Here is a 19,724-nt window from a genome sequence, read left to right on the forward strand (position 1 = left end):
AAGTAGTTGGGGTGTTAGAGATAGCCAGAAAGACACCGCGTTGTGAAAGATGTTTATTGTGACGGTCCATAGATGATGTGGACGGATACTAGAGACAGCATCTGTGTGAACTGTTTGTACACGCCAGACAGAATTGTCCCAACACAGTATGATAAGCAAAAAGTATGAAGTTTCATTTCTTCGATAGTTTCTATCTTTTCGCTACCATAACATGAGCAGAAAAGAACACAAGCAGCAAACCCGCAATAGAAAGCTCCATAGATGATGTGGACGGATACTACAGACAGCATCTGTGTGAACTGTTTGTACACGCCCGACAGAATTGTCCCCCAACACAGTATGATAAGCAAAAAAGTATGAAGTTTCATTTCTTCGATAGTTTCTATCTTTTCGCTACCATAACATGAGCAGAAAAGAACACAAGCAGCAAACCCGCAATAGAAAGCTCCTGTAACACACATGCAATAGGAATAGAACCTTCCACACACTTGCAGATACTAGAAGCTCACGATAGGAATAGAACCTTCCAGACACTTGCAGATACTATGCAATAGGAATAGAACCTTCCAGACACATGCAATAGGAATAGAACCTCCACACAAGATACTAGAAGCTCCTGTAACACACAGACGACAGGAATAGAACCTTCCAGACACTTGCAGATACTATAGTCATGACCTGAGATTACATGCTGTGATGGGTAACATTAAGATGTTCTGAGACAATGTGATAGGAAAATGTTCCAAGATGGAGCTGTCAGTCTTTGCTCAGGCAGAAGGGCTCTCCCACTTGAGAGGCTTCACCACCTCCCAGGTGAAGTCCGGGCCATCCCTTCCAAAGTGCCCGTACGCCGCCGTCTTGAGGTACCGCCCATTCCCGCCCCTCTTCAGGTCGAGGTTGATGATGATCATGCCCGGCCTGAAATCAAAGTTCTCCTTGACAATGTTGAGGATCTCATTGTCAGGGATCTTGCCTGTGCCGTATGTGTCAACAAACACCGAGAGTGGTTCAGGTACACCTATGGCATAAGAAACTTGGACGATGCAGCGACGGGCAAGGCCATTAGAGACAATGCTCTTTGCTGCCTGCCTTGCAATGTATGCTCCACTGCGGTCAACCTTCGTTGGATCCTTGCCGGAGAAAGCACCTCCGCCATGAGCTCCCCAGCCACCATAAGTGTCAATAATGATCTTCCTGCCGGTGAGACCAGCATCGCCGTGAGGTCCACCGATGACAAAGCGACCAGATGGGTTGAGATGGAAAATGGTCTTCTCGTCAAGGTACTGCTCTGGGATGACGGGTTTGATCACATGCTCCTTTAGATCAGCAGCAATCTCATCGTTGGTGACAGTCTCATCATGCTGGGTAGAGATGAGCACGGTGTGGACACGTATAGGCACCATGGCACCATTGTCATTGTGATACTCCACAGTTACCTGGGTCTTACCATCAGGCCTCAGCCATGCGCAGGTTCCATTCTTGCGGACCTCAGTGAGACGAGCACCAAGCTTTGTAGCAAGAACATGGCTGAAGGGCATCAACTCGGGAGTCTCGTCAGTTGCATATCCAAACATATGTCCTTGGTCACCAGCACCAATCTCCTCAGGGCGCTTGGTGAAGTGGCCATGGACACCCTGTGCTATGTCAGGGGACTGCTGCTCAATGTTGACAAGCACCTTGCAGTGATCAGCATCAAGGCCGACATCATCGGACACAAAACCAATGCCACGGCAAGTATCCCTGACAATCTTCTCATAGTCAACATTGGCCTTGGTGGTGATCTCACCAAAGACCATGACCATGTTGGTCTTGGTGCATGTCTCGCAAGCAACCTTGCTGTCAGGGTCTTCAGCCAGGCATGCATCTAGCACCGCATCAGATATCTGGTCACAGAGCTTGTCAGGGTGTCCCTCATTGACAGACTCAGATGTGAAGAGAAAGGTCTCAACTTCAGCCATCTTCTTTGACCTAGGTAAAAAAAGATGATCTGTATCAGACCATTAATGGTTCATAAGTACCAACAAAAACACACCAGAGGGTTGCCTTATTTTGAATAAACAGATTTGAGATATATCCAAATTACTCTGATATAATGAAACTAAAGACAACAAGTCAATGCATGCACAAGCATTTCGTCTATCCAAAAGCATAACAGACAAAGCAGCATAGCACCACCTCCCCTTCCCCCACTCACGGTGATGATTAGCTATCCAAGTGACCACACCATAAAGCAATGCGAAGTACACTCTGGAGACCACCTGGCTAGTCCCTATTATCTTTAGTTTCTTGAATGAAGTTTAATTATCTTGTTCAAACAGCTGGTTAATTTTAAGCAAGTGGTTGTGTGAAGTAAGCAGAATGGAGACTAGACATTATTGGCACATATTGTTATCTTGATTTTGACTGCCGTGCTCTAAAACACTGGACTTGTCCAATTGTCTAAAATAAAAGGAATGGTTGTTATCACTTATCAGGCACAAAAGATCTCTGTTTAGCTTATGCAAAATGTAAATCTGTTCCCAGGCGGCAATTTCACAATGTAGGAGAAACTTTTTCATGGAACTGACTAAACTTTCTTAAGCTTGTTACAGTTATCTGGTGAACTGCTCACTAATGTTAGCAGCTGTGTGAACCAGCGTCGTTGTCTCTCTGATTGTAAAATGTTGGCAGTCGGAATAGAGAATACAGACAGAATTGTAGCCTAATCAGCCCCAAAAAGATCAGTTGTACAAGTAGGAGAATAGTACACAAACAAAAGAATCAGCATCAAAAGTTCGATTCTTAACAGGATAAGCTTCTCAGAACAGAATCCAATTCGTATACACGACATAAGTTACCCGTCCAATTAAACTGTGACCAAACTTCCCCTCCAAAGCCATTGTTCAGCACTAAATCTCAGAAAATGGACCGTGCATGAAATTAAATCTCTAATTACAATATAATCTGGCAAAAACACGGGAATACATGTGTGCAGGGGTGACCAACGCTAACCCCTCGACTAGTTAAAATGAACAATAATGGCTGCAATACTTCCAATCTCCAAGGATAGCCAGACCAAAGGGTACTCAAATCCCCAATCACGATGATCTAGCAGCTCATTACGAATCTGCACCGCGGCGACAATTATCCACAAGTTCAGCATAAAATAACTACAAATTTCGCCTGCGAATAGCATGGTGACGAAGCAAGAGACGGTCGTTTCTACCCCACGCGACAAGCCACAGCAAACACGTATGAGATCGATAGGAGGATGATAGCGACCGAAGCAAAATGAAGCCAAAGAAAAGGAATTCGCTTCGTAGATCGTAACGAGGATAGCAGCTGAAGTAGATTGGGAAAGAGGAGGAGCGGCGGGAGGAAGGGAGCCTCACCTTGTTCGCTAGTCCCGGCGGCGGCGGCGCAGGGCGAGTTGATGACGGCGACACTAGAGCAGAGGATGATGGTGTAGGAGATCCGACCCGCTTCGCCGACGCAGGAGGTGGGCTCAGGGTTATATACGCGGGAGGCGGGCGAGTGGGCGTTGGATGGCATCGGACGGTGGATAGCGACCCGTACCCAACCTAGATGATCGCCTCGTGCCTGTGCCTCGCACGCACTTGGGAAAGTGGGGGCGGAGTCAGAGCTGCAATTTGCCTTGTTTTAGAGCATCTCCACCGGGCCCGTCTTAAATAGTCGTTGGCAGGGATGTCGATACTGTCGTATGGAGGACGTCGGTATGGACACCGACACTGCTGTATGGATCGCGTCGGCATAACATTCTCCATTTGTGGGAGCTGCTCCCACACCAGCGCCCCTCATACGGCAGCCCCGATAGATCATTTGAATTAAAAACTTAAACAAAAGCATAGAAATTCGAATAGGTTTTCAAATATAAAGTTTGGGCCAACACACGGCCACCAAATTCGAATAGGTTTTCGAATATGATGTTTGGGCCAGCATACGGCCACTGAATCACCGTCATAGTCCGGCTGCAAAAAACAACTTCGACTTCCAGGCAAATGATCAGATGAACGGTGTCATGGGCGGCTCAACCTCGACGACGTCCTCGTTGTCGGCGAGCCCCGACGGCAGCTCCACCGCTGCAACTGGATCCACGATCGCCGGGGGAGGCATGAACGTCAACGGTGCGGGGGGAGGCATGAACGTTGACGGCGCCAGGGGAGTCATGAACGCCGACGCAGTGTAATATCCCAGGTTTAGAGGCAATAAAATGAGAGAACACCAAAGTGTGCATTGCATCCATGCATAGAAAATCCGGGGAATTTTCGCGCTTCAAATAAAACTTACCACAGTAACTGAAGTTTCACTTGACTTGCTGGAATTGAAGTAGCTCATCAAGTCAAGCGCTATAAACTTCACTGTGATCTTTGCTAAAACCTTATTTTGGGTAGAGATGATTTGATCTATGGATTAGACCAAATGTAATTAGCTTTACAACAACACATTCTTTAAGAATCAAACCCTAACTTGTTAACACTTAAAAGTTAGCAACTACCTTTGGGTGTAAATTAATTCACTTCTAAACTTATTACCAAATAAGGTAAACCACAGGGTCTAAAGTGCATAAAAGCCACACATTCTTATTTAAATCATAACTTATTAAATACATGGAATATCATAAAACTAAATCCATTTACATTACAAATTATAGTCCACACTATTTGAATAAAACTAACTATGAGTATTTTGAAACTCATATGATCATGCCTTGGTGAAATCAAAACCAACTATCCAAATTTGAGGAATAACCTTCAACCTTGATCTTTTAATCAATATTATAATATAAGTCCAATCCAATATGATATAGTGACTCATCCACAATAATAAAATCATCCACAAGATATTTAGTAACAAATGCCACTTGGCTATCCAAAGATAAATCATATGAGAGGATAATCATCATACCACATGGGATGAAAATATCTACATGACTTGCTTTCCAAGCTATGCCACCTCATGCTCAAAGGATTGCTATGGATGAGGGCATGACAACCAAGCACCTTACTCATCTAACAAACACAAGAGTCACCACCTATGTGTCATGATACTAGAGCTTGCCCAAGCCTATAAATAGAGCCACACCCTTCATCCATGTCATCATCTTGTAGCATGATACAAGGATCAAATACTTGAGACCTTCCATGAGAATTAGATAGGATCAATATGAAGAAGCTAGGAGGTGGAGGCATACCACAAGATGCAGGTTTATCAGATTTCCTGAAGAACAAGCTTCAGAAGATACCAAGGTAGAATTCCTAGGAAAACCAGATATTTAGAGGATCATATCATTATATCTTGAGTAGGACCTTAGACTAATACAAGACATTTAGAAGTGAGAGAGATTATAGATGCTAACCATAGCCATGTTTATCATAGAGAATTTTAGAGTAGGATTACATCTTACTTGTTTAAACCAACCTTTAATCTTGTAGATAAGAGCCATGTTCCATTAGTGAAACACAACCAAAGCTTATGCTCATATTCTAATCCTAGTTGTGTATCACATTGGTGATCACTACTTAAACCCTAAACTACATTTGAATTCCAACCCATGGATTAACTTGGATTATAATTAGAACTCTGCCATACCTCATGCCTAGTTATACTTCAATTTAGTGAAGCTTATGCAAAACCCTAAACCTTTCAAATAGAATTCACACCACATAAAATATTATGACCCCACTTGTGTATCATGGATCACAAGTACAAACCAAGCCATATATGCTTATGGACTAAATGCCTTTGGTGAGTAGAATGAAACCAATACCCTATTTTACTTTGTTATCCAAATACCTGGTTTAGTGAACCAAGTGAAAGAGTATTCAGATAAGTAAATTAGTTAACTATAATTAGCTTAGGATCCACTTTAAATAATTCAAGTAGTAATTGCTAAGCAAGAGTAGAGAATTTAGAGTTGAATCCAATCATCTTCTTAAACCTAGAAATAATTCTCCACATAAAATTATGATCACATTTCCATCCTCAATTTCACCACTACTTAAAATCCTAGCCATACTAAAATGCATGAGAACAATCCATATTATTAAGTACACTAGTTAAACCTAATAGTGTTTTCACCATTCACATGTTCTAAATTTTAAACCATTGAAATGAATCTGGTTCATAAATTAAAAAGGAATTGAAATGGATATCAAAATCCATTTCTATTTCAATTAAAACCCCACACAATAGCAACCTAATAATAAAATGAATATGTATTTAAAAAAATAACACTAGGCAGTAAATAATAGTATTAAGTTATCTTGATACTCAAATAGTTTAGAACCTGCAAAAAGCAACAGAGTTCAAAGTTGAAATCAAATAGTAAATTCAAACCAGAAAATAAAACAGAAAAATTTAAAAAGGAAAAAGAGAGGGAAAACTTTACCTGTCCACCGGCTGTGCCGCAGCAGCCCAAGTCAGCACCGCAGCAGCCCATCACCACCACGCCAACCGAGCCCAAGACCAGCCCAGCCCACCGAGGAAACGACCCAATGCCACCGTAACGCTTCGTTGAGGAAGAAAAGGAGCATCGTCTTCTTCCTCAACGTCGACAGCGACGAGCTCGCCGCCACGTCCTCGACGATGATAAGGATGCCCCGGACGTCGTCGGACTTCTCGTAACCGCGCCCAACTCCTTTCGCGTCCGAGCCTATCCAAAAGCATCCCGATTCGTGCTCGTTTACGCACCATTGTCACCGCCACATCTCGGCCGTCGCCGGCGGTGAACTTCCTCATTTGCCCTCGCCAAGCTCTATAAATAGGCCCAGAGCTTCTCCAGGAAACCCTAATACCTCGCCGCCCAACCATTCTCTCTCAGACGCCCTCTATCTCTCACCATTCTCTGTTTACCGTCGCCGGCATCGTGGACGAGTTCGACGGAGGAGACCACCCCAAGCTCCGTGCAGTGGTTCGTTGGAAGCGCATCGTCAAGAGGAGCCTCTGGGTGCAAGCAATCGTCAAGGGGAGCTCGGAGCCAGACGAATTTGATCGTTCCTTTTCCGTCGGGTTCGCCGGGAGATCGCCAATCGCCGTCGTCTCCGTCAACCATCGCCGGAGCCGACTACACCTTGAGCTTCACGGTGAGATTCCGCGTCTGTAGAGCATACTCCCGCATCCTATCGACGTCCGTAGCTCCGATTAGCCACCTCGCCGGAGTGCACCGCCGCGGGACATGGTTTCCGACGAAGTTCCGGTGAGTCCCCGCACAAACCATCACCACCAGTAGCTTTGTTTCGTTCTTCTCGTTCTTTTGATAGCAACCACGCATCTGGGGGTGCCCCGTAGCGGCGGCGCCACCATGCTCTGGCCGCCGGCGTTTAAACGTCGGGTGAGGTCAACGACCTCGATCCGTTTTGATCGGTCCAAGCCCAGCTGGCAGCCTACGTGTCCATTGGCCCCACGAGTCAGTCTCTGCGGGTTAGAACCGAACCGGTACGTTTAGTATTTTCACTTTAATTTAAATTCCAGAAAATAGCTGAAACTTTACAGAAATAGATTAAATTCATTGCAACTCAGAAAAATATGAATAATATATCAAAATGCTCACAAAAATAAACTCTATTCAAATAAAATATAAAACAAAAATGTGTGTCAAAATAAAATTTCACTTATTTTTAACCTTATTAATTATGCCATTTCAATTATTTAAAATACAATTTGAATTCAATAAATTGTTAAGTGTAAAAATTAAAATTTAACTATTCAGTAACTAAGTAAAATGTTAAGATTAATTTTATTTACCATATTTGCATTAACTTAATTATTAGTGGTAATTCATAAACCCTAATTGCAAATTACTATTTTCTATTTTTAGTAATAACTCAAGAAAATATTATAAGCCAATATTATTTTGGTAAATCAAAACTTATTTACTTAAACATTCTTAAGTTAACAAGTTAAATACTTTAAACCTAATAACAATTGTTAAACCCTAATTCTCAATTAAACCTAAATAAGAGTTACTCTAATTATTAAATCTTGTCAAAATTTAATAAAATGTTAAACCATTACTAATTATGATTCAAAGTAATTAATAACCACAACTCTATTACCAATTATCATTTTAGGAGTTGTGCCATAATTTAGACACCCTAGTTTCAATTTAAGTAAGACATTGATCTCATTATTTCATGTGTTCATCCATAGTAGTTGCAAACCTAAAACCCTAAGGATTTAACCCATGTGATCACTACACTTTAGTAGTAACTCTAAAACCCTAGTTGCTTATCACATCTGATCATGTGAACTTCAACTTTAATTGTAGAACCTTGATAAGTAGCCAATTAATGCTTACTCATGATCCATTAGCATAAACCAAGTCACATGAGTCATCATTTCATGTCTCTAATTCCAATTTAAAACCTATATGCTCCACTAGTGCCACCTAAATATAAACCCTAGCTTGTTAATTGGATTAGTACCATTAATTACCACTCCATTATACCACACCATTAGGATAAACCTTAACCATCAAAACCTAATAGAACTATAATGATGAACCCTAGTATCAACCTTGTGTAGTAATTCACAACCCATGCTCCTATTCCACTCAACCCTACTTAGGAAATGATAAACCACTTAGTTGGGCAACCATTAGAGATTACTTTGTAGGTAGTTGTGAAACCATAGTAAACCCTAATAGATAATTTATAGAACCATCTTAAACAACCATCCTTTGATATGATGCTTAGAAGAAACCATAGCAATAAAACTACCAATACTTGCTATATAGAAAACCATTCCAAGTTAAGAACCAATTAGTTCCTATTAGTGGAACTAAATGAATTCAATAGTAAACCCTAGGAAGCCATATCTCCTATATATGTATAGTTCATATTCTTATTTAACCTGTTCTTCAAAAGTTATTCTTTTGAAGTACAAATGTTAATCAAACCTTAGAAGCCTTAATCCTTCTTTGAAATACTAAATGTTTCTTAAACAACATGTTCTTCAAAAGTTATTCTTTTGAAGTATAGTATAAGTAATCATCAACCATGTCCTGTAGAACTAAAAATTGACAACCTTGTTCTTCACATATTATTCCACCACTATTCTTTATGTGTATGATTGTTATAATGTCTTATATCATTTGATTATGATGCTAATATAACCAAACCCTAATAAGAACCTTGTTTGAGAACCATTCTAAAAAGTGCAACCAACCCTAAAGAAATCATTACAACTCATACATCCTAAATCATCGAGGTTAGGTTACGCTCGGGACGATTGCATCTCATACTATGCATTGTAGCATCTTTGCCAGTTCTTTAAACATTGTCCTTACCGGACGATGATGGTATTTCAGAATTTGGAGTTATCACGTATCGAAGCTTTTGCCTGCATAATCTTGCAGTCAAGAAAGGCAAGTTCATCGCTTGCTCATGTCATTTGATTATTTTTATCAAATTATATGCAAAGTACTATACTTATCACTCATGCATTGAAAAGCAAAGTATTATTTTACAATTATGAATATGACTATGTGGTGGGCAATGGAACCATGGTATGTGTTGATATGGTGGAGGTTCCATTGCAAGGGGTTATATCACCCTAGGATTAAATTACCAATGCCGTCCAGTGATTCTAGCGCCGTACAAATCGCGTTGACCATGAGATCTATAATGGCTCTGGGGAAGCCAGCCGTATCTTTTCCCTTCTGCACGCCAACGGATTGGTAGAGCCGGCGGGGTGTTGCAGGCACTGCCGTAGGTTGGGATAGCCTTTTAAATCCCCATCCATTAGTGATGATGGCTCTACGATCTATGAAGGATTGTCCAAAGTACACCATGAGTAAAGCCGTATTATCGGGGGAAGTCTACTGGAGGTGTGCGGGTGGACAAAAGGGTGGGTTTGCAGTCGCGGAGAAGGCGGTGTGGGCTTGGATCTTACACCTGGCCTCACACCAAGGAAGTGTGGACGGATACTTAAGGCCGGTTGGCAACAAGGATAAGGTCTCTTATGGGAAAAGTAACGCACCTCTGCAGAGGATACCGACCAGATCACACTCCCTGTTCCGGGAAGGGAACTGCGAACGCGGCAGGAAAGGAACTCCACGAAGTTCTAGTCAACCTGTGAAGACTGACGGGCATAGTTTTCAGAATAAAATAAACCTTTTGAAGAAATGATTATAAAAACTTGCATTGGCCTATGACTTTCTGGTCTATGGTCGTAGCTAGTGCATGATACACATATTTCCTAATATGAACTTGCTGAGTACGCTCGTACTCATTCTATCTCGTTTGAACCCCCTTCTTAGAGCAATGCACCGAAGGAGAAACTACCGTGGAACTCGAAGACAAAGGAGTCAACTGCAACAAGATGAAGAATCCAATCAAAGAAGTCAATGGAGTCAACTTCTGCATCAGTTATAATGGAAACCTAGACTAGTAATAGAAGGGAATCTTTCCCTAATCCTAGCACCTAAGTAGCTAGATTTCTATAGCAAGCCAAGTAGCTCTTGAACTTGAGTTAGCAATTCGATATACTACGAGTCGTTCTTCTGGAGCTTTATTTGAAGTTTTACCTCACTGTAAAGTAGGAGGTTGTATTGATCTTATGTAAACAGTTCGTGTGTACTTCTATAGACATACCTTGGACTCGCATATGTTTCATGTTGTACCACTCGAGAGATGTAATATGAGTGGAACGGTGTTTCACTTGTGTTATGTCAACGACTTGTGTACTACACCATGCGGTGGTACTGGGTCATCACAGCTGGTATCAGAGCAAATGCTTTGACCCTAGGATTAAAACCCTTTAAAGGAGACCTATAGGTTTGGTAGTGTCTATAGGAAGATGTCTTAGCCAAACCAACTATTCTTTTGACTTGAGATGGGTATTCACTTGAGAATAATCCTGACACACTTGAGTCAATATTTCTTATCTATTTTCTTAAGTGAAGTTAGTTAGTTATCTTGCTTCATTCCAAATAATTAGAACACCATTGAAGCTTAAGATAATAGGTGGTAGTAGACCACCATTGGTATACAATACATGGTAGTCCAAAGAGAGGATACAACCATAAGGAAGATATCCTATTGGAAGAAGTATACCAATGCAAGTTATGGTTAAGTAAGAGTCAATTAAAATGCCAAATGAATGATGTTAAGTAATGTAGATAAGTAATATGAGGTAGTATGTACCTATGATGAGTCAATCATAGGAGGTAAGGAAGAGTGATAAGAGTTACATGAGTCTACTTTCAATAATAAACTAGGTACTCATATATGATTCACTTGAGAATCATGGTATGATGGAGTAGAACATCATAAGTACGATAACAAAAGAATGATAAGGAGTAAGGATTTAGGGAATAGTTCGAAAGCTTAGGCCTTAAAATCCTGGAAACTGTACCAAGTATGTTAGAATCATAGTCCTTAATTTAAAGAAGGCTTATTTAGAGCATATCACATAGAGAAATCCTAGAGTTATAGGTGGTATATTCTAAACAATCATGTGTTTAGAGTAGACATATTAGAAATAATTGTATTATAGGAAGTAGTTTTCAATAGCCCATATATAGGGTATACTATTTTGTTAGTACTTCCAAAGAAAACTAGGTTAACATCAACTATCCCAGGCCATTTTGTTTCAAGTTTGTCTCATTGCAAATGTGCAATTAAGATAAATGTTGAGACAAATAGTAGAAATTCACGTATTCGTGCTAAGTATCACGACCAAAGTCTATCTTATGTGGTGTTATATATTGCACATCTGATCCTGATGTTTAGGGATGTCTTACCCAACTATTTTATTCAGGTATATCAGGATGTGTATTATGAACACAAAGCTGAATTTTCTTGGATTTTCTTGAATCTTCATTGATTGACTAGATCCATACATGAAGTTTGACTTTGATATGCAAATGCATGTTGCAATATCAAGCTCTTACTTGATGTTATAGGTCTAGAGGGTAAAGGTATTCGTGTGAGGAAGTGACGAATTATGAAGATTTGAAGACAAGATGAAGGTTCACTTGAAAAAGGAAGTAAAAATTGTGGGAAGCAACCACAATACTCTACAGGAAGGACCAATAAAACTTACTTCTATCCTTAATTAAGGAGTACTTCAATATGGAAGTATCATGGAAGTGAGAAAGATAGTGAATATGGAGCAGAAGAAGTAGAGCCATATTCCTTATGGAAGAAGGGAATGCAAGTGAAGTCACTTAAAATACTATTTTCATAGTGTCAACAAGTGGTTCTCTTGCAACACAAACCCTGGAAGAAGCAAAATAGACAAGTGAAGTCGTAGCTGGCATAATAAGACCGCAACTGATATAGGATAATCATGAAGAGAAAGTATGTGAAGTGAGGTATATCTTAACTAAAACTAGGTAAGTAGCCCAGCTGGTAAGTAGATATTAACTAGAACCATAACATAGCCACAGCTGGTATCCAATAAGCCACATCTGGTGCTAGATAATCTGCAGCTGGTATCAGATAGCCCACAGCCTGAACATTTCTTTACATAAAAGAAAGGGGGATTCCACAGCTAGTATTTCACAGCTGGTATCTCGTGGTTGGTAAATATTTAGTCGGAGGATTCATAATGGATATCCACAATTGTGTGGATACACCGCAAAGAATTCTTCGTGAGAATTTAGAAAGGTACAAAATATAAACCAGACTTAAACCAACTACCTGACCTTGGAGTTTAATGAATAGAAGAAAGGAAGTTGAAGATCATTAGTAAACTCCAAGGGGGAGAGGAAGGCTGAAGGAGAAGTATTTAAATATGTTTTGGAGTATGATAGACGAAGAAAAAGGTCTGATCTGGGAGTAAGTACAATCTTATTTTCATAAGGTTATTGGGAGGTACCCATATAAAAGTACTCTCAGGAGGATGTCAGACCAGAAGCCAAGGTTTATATCTCGAGGAAGTAAGGGTTAGACCTTAACTTGAGTGGGTAATTGTAATTACTCGAAACCAAGAGAACTTAAGTAAGTCTTCGATAATGAAGTTGGAGGAAGAAGATATCGGAGAACAATCAAAGCTTAAGAAGATAGTATACGAAGAAGTTTGACCATACCAAAACTAATGATTATTAGAAAGATTCCTTTCATGGAACCTAAAGAAACCAAAAGGAAGATAACTAGTATAAACTAGAAGCCATGCTTGGATGGACTAAATGAGTCTAATCCATTCGTCGGAATAAACCACCAGGACCATGCCTATTGTAAATACCTTACGAAGTACCATTACTTTCGTTATGGTAGTAAGGGAAAACAATACCCTACCTTAAATGAATCTTTAGACTTGAGGATTGGACATCGTAGCTGGTACACCATGGTGCCATATTACATCGCAGCTGGATTATCGCAGCTGGTAGAACCAAGTTTTGAGTACCCAAATAGGAAGATGTCACCACAACCATTAGTAAAGACCATTAACACAATAAGACGTCCTAATCCAAGAATCGTTGGAGAGTAAGCCTATAAGTTTAGAGTGTTGGAAGAAATCATAGAATTGAAGAAAGTATCAGTGCCAGACATCAGAAGACTACAGGAAGGATCTGGATAAGGGATATATCCAATTATATCTAGTGTGATCACCATGGAGTTGAAGGATGGTGATATGTTCAAGACATTTCAACATTCCGAAACATGAGAGCGTTCGAACTTCGGGACGAAGTTCAGTTTAAGGGGGAGAGGCTGTAATATCCCAGGTTTAGAGGCAATAAAATGAGAGAACACCAAAGTGTGCATTGCATCCATGCATAGAAAATCCGGGAATTTTCGCTTCAAATAAAACTTACCACAAGAATCGAAGTTTCACTTGACTTGCTGGAATTGAAGTAGCTCATCAAGTCAAGCGCTATAAACTTCACTGTGATCTTTGCTAAAACCTTATTTTGGGTAGAGATGATTTGATCTATGGATTAGACCAAATGTAATTAGCTTTACAACAACACATTCTTTAAGAATCAAACCCTAACTTGTTAACACTTAAAAGTTAGCAACTACCTTTGGGTGTAAATTAATTCACTTCTAAACTTATTACCAAATAAGGTAAACCACAGGGTCTAAAGTGCATAAAAGCCACACATTCTTATTTAAATCATAACTTATTAAATACATGGAATATCATAAAACTAAATCCATTTACATTACAAATTATAGTCCACACTATTTGAATAAAACTAACTATGAGTATTTTGAAACTCATATGATCATGCCTTGGTGAAATCAAAACCAACTATCCAAATTTGAGGAATAACCTTCAACCTTGATCTTTTAATCAATATTATAATATAAGTCCAATCCAATATGATATAGTGACTCATCCACAATAATAAAATCATCCACAAGATATTTAGTAACAAATGCCACTTGGCTATCCAAAGATAAATCATATGAGAGGATAATCATCATACCACATGGGATGAAAATATCTACATGACTTGCTTTCCAAGCTATGCCACCTCATGCTCAAAGGATTGCTATGGATGAGGGCATGACAACCAAGCACCTTACTCATCTAACAAACACAAGAGTCACCACCTATGTGTCATGATACTAGAGCTTGCCCAAGCCTATAAATAGAGCCACACCCTTCATCCATGTCATCATCTTGTAGCGTGATACAAGGATCAAATACTTGAGACCTTCCATGAGAATTAGATAGGATCAATATGAAGAAGCTAGGAGGTGGAGGCATACCACAAGATGCAGGTTTATCAGATTTCCTGAAGAACAAGCTTCAGAAGATACCAAGGTAGAATTCCTAGGAAAACCAGATATTTAGAGGATCATATCATTATATCTTGAGTAGGACCTTAGACTAATACAAGATATTTAGAAGTGAGAGAGATTATAGATGCTAACCATAGCCATGTTTATCATAGAGAATTTTAGAGTAGGATTACATCTTACTTGTTTAAACCAACCTTTAATCTTGTAGATAAGAGCCATGTTCCATTAGTGAAACATAACCAAAGCTTATGCTCATATTCTAATCCTAGTTGTGTATCACATTGGTGATCACTACTTAAACCCTAAACTACATTTGAATTCCAACCCATGGATTAACTTGGATTATAATTAGAACCCTGCCATACCTCATGCCTAGTTATACTTCAATTTAGTGAAGCTTATGCAAAACCCTAAACCTTTCAAATAGAATTCACACCACATAAAATATTATGACCCCACTTGTGTATCATGGATCACAAGTACAAACCAAGCCATATATGCTTATGGACTAAATGCCTTTGGTGAGTAGAATGAAACCAATACCCTATTTTACTTTGTTATCCAAATACCTGGTTTAGTGAACCAAGTGAAAGAGTATTCAGATAAGTAAATTAGTTAACTATAATTAGCTTAGGATCCACTTTAAATAATTCAAGTAGTAATTGCTAAGCAAGAGTAGAGAATTTAGAGTTGAATCCAATCATCTTCTTAAACCTAGAAATAATTCTCCACATAAAATTATGATCACATTTCCATCCTCAATTTCACCACTACTTAAAATCCTAGCCATACTAAAATGCATGAGAACAATCCATATTATTAAGTACACTAGTTAAACCTAATAGTGTTTTCACCATTCACATGTTCTAAATTTTAAACCATTGAAATGAATCTGGTTCATAAATTAAAAAGGAATTGAAATGGATATCAAAATCCATTTCTATTTCAATTAAAACCCCACACAATAGCAACCTAATAATAAAATGAATATGTATTTAAAAAAATAACACTAGGCAGTAAATAATAGTATTAAGTTATCTTGATACTCAAATAGTTTAGAACCTGCAAAAAGCAACAGAGTTCAAAGTTGAAATCAAATAGTAAATTCAAACCAGAAAATAAAACAGAAAAATTTAAAAAGGAAAAAGAGAGGGAAAACTTTACCTGTCCACCGAAGCAGGCCGCAGCAGCCCAAGTCAGCACCGCAGCAACCCATCACCACCACGCCAACCGAGCCCAAGACCAGCCCAGCCCACCGAGGAAACGACCCAATGCCACCGTAACGCTTCGTTGAGGAAGAAAAGGAGCATCGTCTTCTTCCTCAACGTCGACAGCGCGACGAGCTCGCCGGCCACGTCCCTCGACGATGATAAGGATGCCCTGGACGTCGTCAGACTTCTCAGAACCGCGCCCAACTCCTTTCGCGTCCGAGCCTATCCAAAAGCATCCCGATTCGTGCTCGTTTACAGTACCATTGTCACCGCCACATCTCGGCCGTCGCCGGCGGTGAACTTCCTCATTTGCCCTCGCCAAGCTCTATAAATAGGCCCAGAGCTTCTCCAGGAAACCCTAATACCTCGCCGCCCAACCATTCTCTCTCAGACGCCCTCTATCTCTCACCATTCTCTGTTTACCATCGCCGGCGTCGTGGACGAGTTCGACGGAGGAGACCACCCCAAGCTCCGTGCAGTGGTTCGTTGGAAGCGCATCGTCAAGAGGAGCCTCTGGGTGCAAGCAATCGTCAAGGGGAGCTCGGAGCCAGACGAATTTGATCGTTCCTTTTCCGTCGGGTTCGCTGGGAGATCGCCAATCGCCGTCGTCTCCGTCAACCATCGCCGGAGCCGACTACACCTTGAGCTTCACGGTGAGATTCCGCGTCTGTAGAGCATACTCCCGCATCCTATCGACGTTCGTAGCTCCGATTAGCCACCTCACCGGAGTGCACCGCCGCGGGACATGGTTTCCAACGAAGTTCCGGTGAGTCCCCGCACAAACCATCACCACCAGTAGCTTTGTTTCGTTCTTCTCGTTCTTTTGATAGCAACCACGCATCTGGGGGTGCCCCGTAGCGGCGGCGCCACCATGCTCTGGCCGCCGGCGTTTAAACGTCGGTGAGGTCAACGACCTCAGTCCGTTTTGACTGGTCCAAGCCCAGCTGGCAGCCTACGTGTCCATTGGCCCCACGAGTCAGTCTCTGCGGGTTAGAACCGAACCGGTACGTTTAGTATTTTCACTTTAATTTAAATTCCAGAAAATAGCTGAAACTTTACAGAAATAGATTAAATTCATTGCAACTCAGAAAAATATGAATAATATATCAAAATGCTCACAAAAATAAACTCTATTCAAATAAAATATAAAACAAAAATGTGTGTCAAAATAAAATTTCACTTATTTTTAACCTTATTAATTATGCCATTTCAATTATTTAAAATACAATTTGAATTCAATAAATTGTTAAGTGTAAAAATTAAAATTTAACTATTCAGTAACTAAGTAAAATGTTAAGATTAATTTTATTTACCATATTTGCATTAACTTAATTATTAGTGGTAATTCATAAACCCTAATTGCAAATTACTATTTTCTATTTTTAGTAATAACTCAAGAAAATATTATAAGCCAATATTATTTTGGTAAATCAAAACTTATTTACTTAAACATTCTTAAGTTAACAAGTTAAATACTTTAAACCTAATAACAATTGTTAAACCCTAATTCTCAATTAAACCTAAATAAGAGTTACTCTAATTATTAAATCTTGTCAAAATTTAATAAAATGTTAAACCATTACTAATTATGATTCAAAGTAATTAATAACCACAACTCTATTACCAATTATCATTTTAGGAGTTGTGCCATAATTTAGACACCCTAGTTTCAATTTAAGTAAGACATTGATCTCATTATTTCATGTGTTCATCCATAGTAGTTGCAAACCTAAAACCCTAAGGATTTAACCCATGTGATCACTACACTTTAGTAGTAACTCTAAAACCCTAGTTGCTTATCACATCTGATCATGTGAACTTCAACTTTAATTGTAGAACCTTGATAAGTAGCCAATTAATGCTTACTCATGATCCATTAGCATAAACCAAGTCACATGAGTCATCATTTCATGTCTCTAATTCCAATTTAAAACCTATATGCTCCACTAGTGCCACCTAAATATAAACCCTAGCTTGTTAATTGGATTAGTACCATTAATTACCACTCCATTATACCACACCATTAGGATAAACCTTAACCATCAAAACCTAATAGAACTATAATGATGAACCCTAGTATCAACCTTGTGTAGTAATTCACAACCCATGCTCCTATTCCACTCAACCCTACTTAGGAAATGATAAACCACTTAGTTGGGCAACCATTAGAGATTACTTTGTAGGTAGTTGTGAAACCATAGTAAACCCTAATAGCTAATTTATAGAACCATCTTAAACAACCATCCTTTGATATGATGCTTAGAAGAAACCATAGCAATAAAACTACCAATACTTGCTATATAGAAAACCATTCCAAGTTAAGAACCAATTAGTTCCTATTAGTGGAACTAAATGAATTCAATAGTAAACCCTAGGAAGCCATATCTCCTATATATGTATAGTTCATATTCTTATTTAACCTGTTCTTCAAAAGTTATTCTTTTGAAGTACAAATGTTAATCAAACCTTAGAAGCCTTAATCCTTCTTTGAAATACTAAATGTTTCTTAAACAACATGTTCTTCAAAAGTTATTCTTTTGAAGTATAGTATAAGTAATCATCAACCATGTCCTGTAGAACTAAAAATTGACAACTGTTCTTCACATATTATTCCACCACTATTCTTTATGTGTATGATTGTTATAATGTCTTATATCATTTGATTATGATGCTAATATAACCAAACCCTAATAAGAACCTTGTTTGAGAACCATTCTAAAAAGTGCAACCAACCCTAAAGAAATCATTACAACTCATACATCCTAAATCATCGAGGTTAGGTTACGCTCGGGACGATTGCATCTCATACTATGCATTGTAGCATCTTTGCCAGTTCTTTAAACATTGTCCTTACCGGACGATGATGGTATTTCAGAATTTGGAGTTATCACGTATCGAAGCTTTTGCCTGCATAATCTTGCAGTCAAGAAAGGCAAGTTCATCGCTTGCTCATGTCATTTGATTATTTTTATCAAATTATATGCAAAGTACTATACTTATCACTCATGCATTGAAAAGCAAAGTATTATTTTACAATTATGAATATGACTATGTGGTGGGCAATGGAACCATGGTATGTGTTGATATGGTGGAGGTTCCATTGCAAGGGGTTATATCACCCTAGGATTAAATTACCAATGCCGTCCAGTGATTCTAGCGCCGTACAAATCGCGTTGACCATGAGATCTATAATGGCTCTGGGGAAGCCAGCCGTATCTTTTCCCTTCTGCACGCCAACGGATTGGTAGAGCCGGCGGGGTGTTGGAGGCACTGCCGTAGGTTGGGATAGCCTTTTAAATCCCCATCCATTAGTGATGATGGCTCTACGATCTATGAAGGATTGTCCAAAGTACACCAAGAGTAAAGCCGTATTATCGAGGGAAGTCTACTGGAGGTGTGCGGGTGGACAAAAGGGTGGGTTTGCAGTCGCGGAGAAGGCGGTGTGGGCTTGGATCTTACACCTGGCCTCACACCAAGGAAGTGTGGACGGATACTTAAGGCCGGTTGGCAACAAGGATAAGGTCTCTTATGGGAAAAGTAACGCACCTCTGCAGAGGATACCGACCAGATTTGTCACTCCCTCGTTCGGGAAGGGAACTGCGAACGCGGCAGGAAAGGAACTCCACGAAGTTCTAGTCAACCTGTGAAGACTGACGGGCATAGTTTTCAGAATAAAATAAACCTTTTGAAGAAATGATTATAAAAACTTGCATTGGCCTATGACTTTCTGGTCTATGGCTGTAGCTAGTGCATGATACACATATTTCCTAATATGAACTTGCTGAGTACGCTCGTACTCATTCTATCTCGTTTGAAC

At 39.7% G+C, this 19,724-nt stretch overlaps 1 protein-coding gene across 2 annotated transcripts; it reads right to left on the reverse strand.

The window, feature by feature from the left end:
• Nucleotides 1-541: 541 nt before the first annotated feature.
• LOC127342606 (S-adenosylmethionine synthase 4) lies at nucleotides 542-3,469 on the reverse strand. Of its 2 annotated transcripts, none has more exons than XM_051368592.1 (2): nucleotides 3,372-3,469; nucleotides 542-1,968 (listed from the first exon to the last, which is right to left on the reverse strand). In XM_051368592.1, exon 2 carries the CDS (start codon nucleotides 1,956-1,958, stop codon nucleotides 768-770), a length of 1,191 nt encoding a protein of 396 aa, XP_051224552.1. In that variant the 5' UTR covers nucleotides 1,959-1,968; nucleotides 3,372-3,469; the 3' UTR covers nucleotides 542-767. The 2 variants fall into 2 exon arrangements, with proteins under 2 accessions (XP_051224552.1, XP_051224551.2); XM_051368591.2 differs by having other exon boundaries at nucleotides 542-1,987; nucleotides 3,372-3,468.
• Nucleotides 3,470-19,724: the final 16,255 nt, after the last annotated feature.

Source organism: Lolium perenne, chromosome 3 (assembly GCF_019359855.2).
Source record: "Lolium perenne isolate Kyuss_39 chromosome 3, Kyuss_2.0, whole genome shotgun sequence".
In the NCBI taxonomy this organism is placed as follows: domain Eukaryota; kingdom Viridiplantae; phylum Streptophyta; class Magnoliopsida; order Poales; family Poaceae; genus Lolium; species Lolium perenne.

Excerpts from the sequence above, each read along its gene's own strand:
- LOC127342606 (XM_051368592.1), bottom strand. The coding sequence starts at position 1,958 with ATGGCTGAAGTTGAGACCTTTCTCTTCACATCTGAGTCTGTCAATGAG.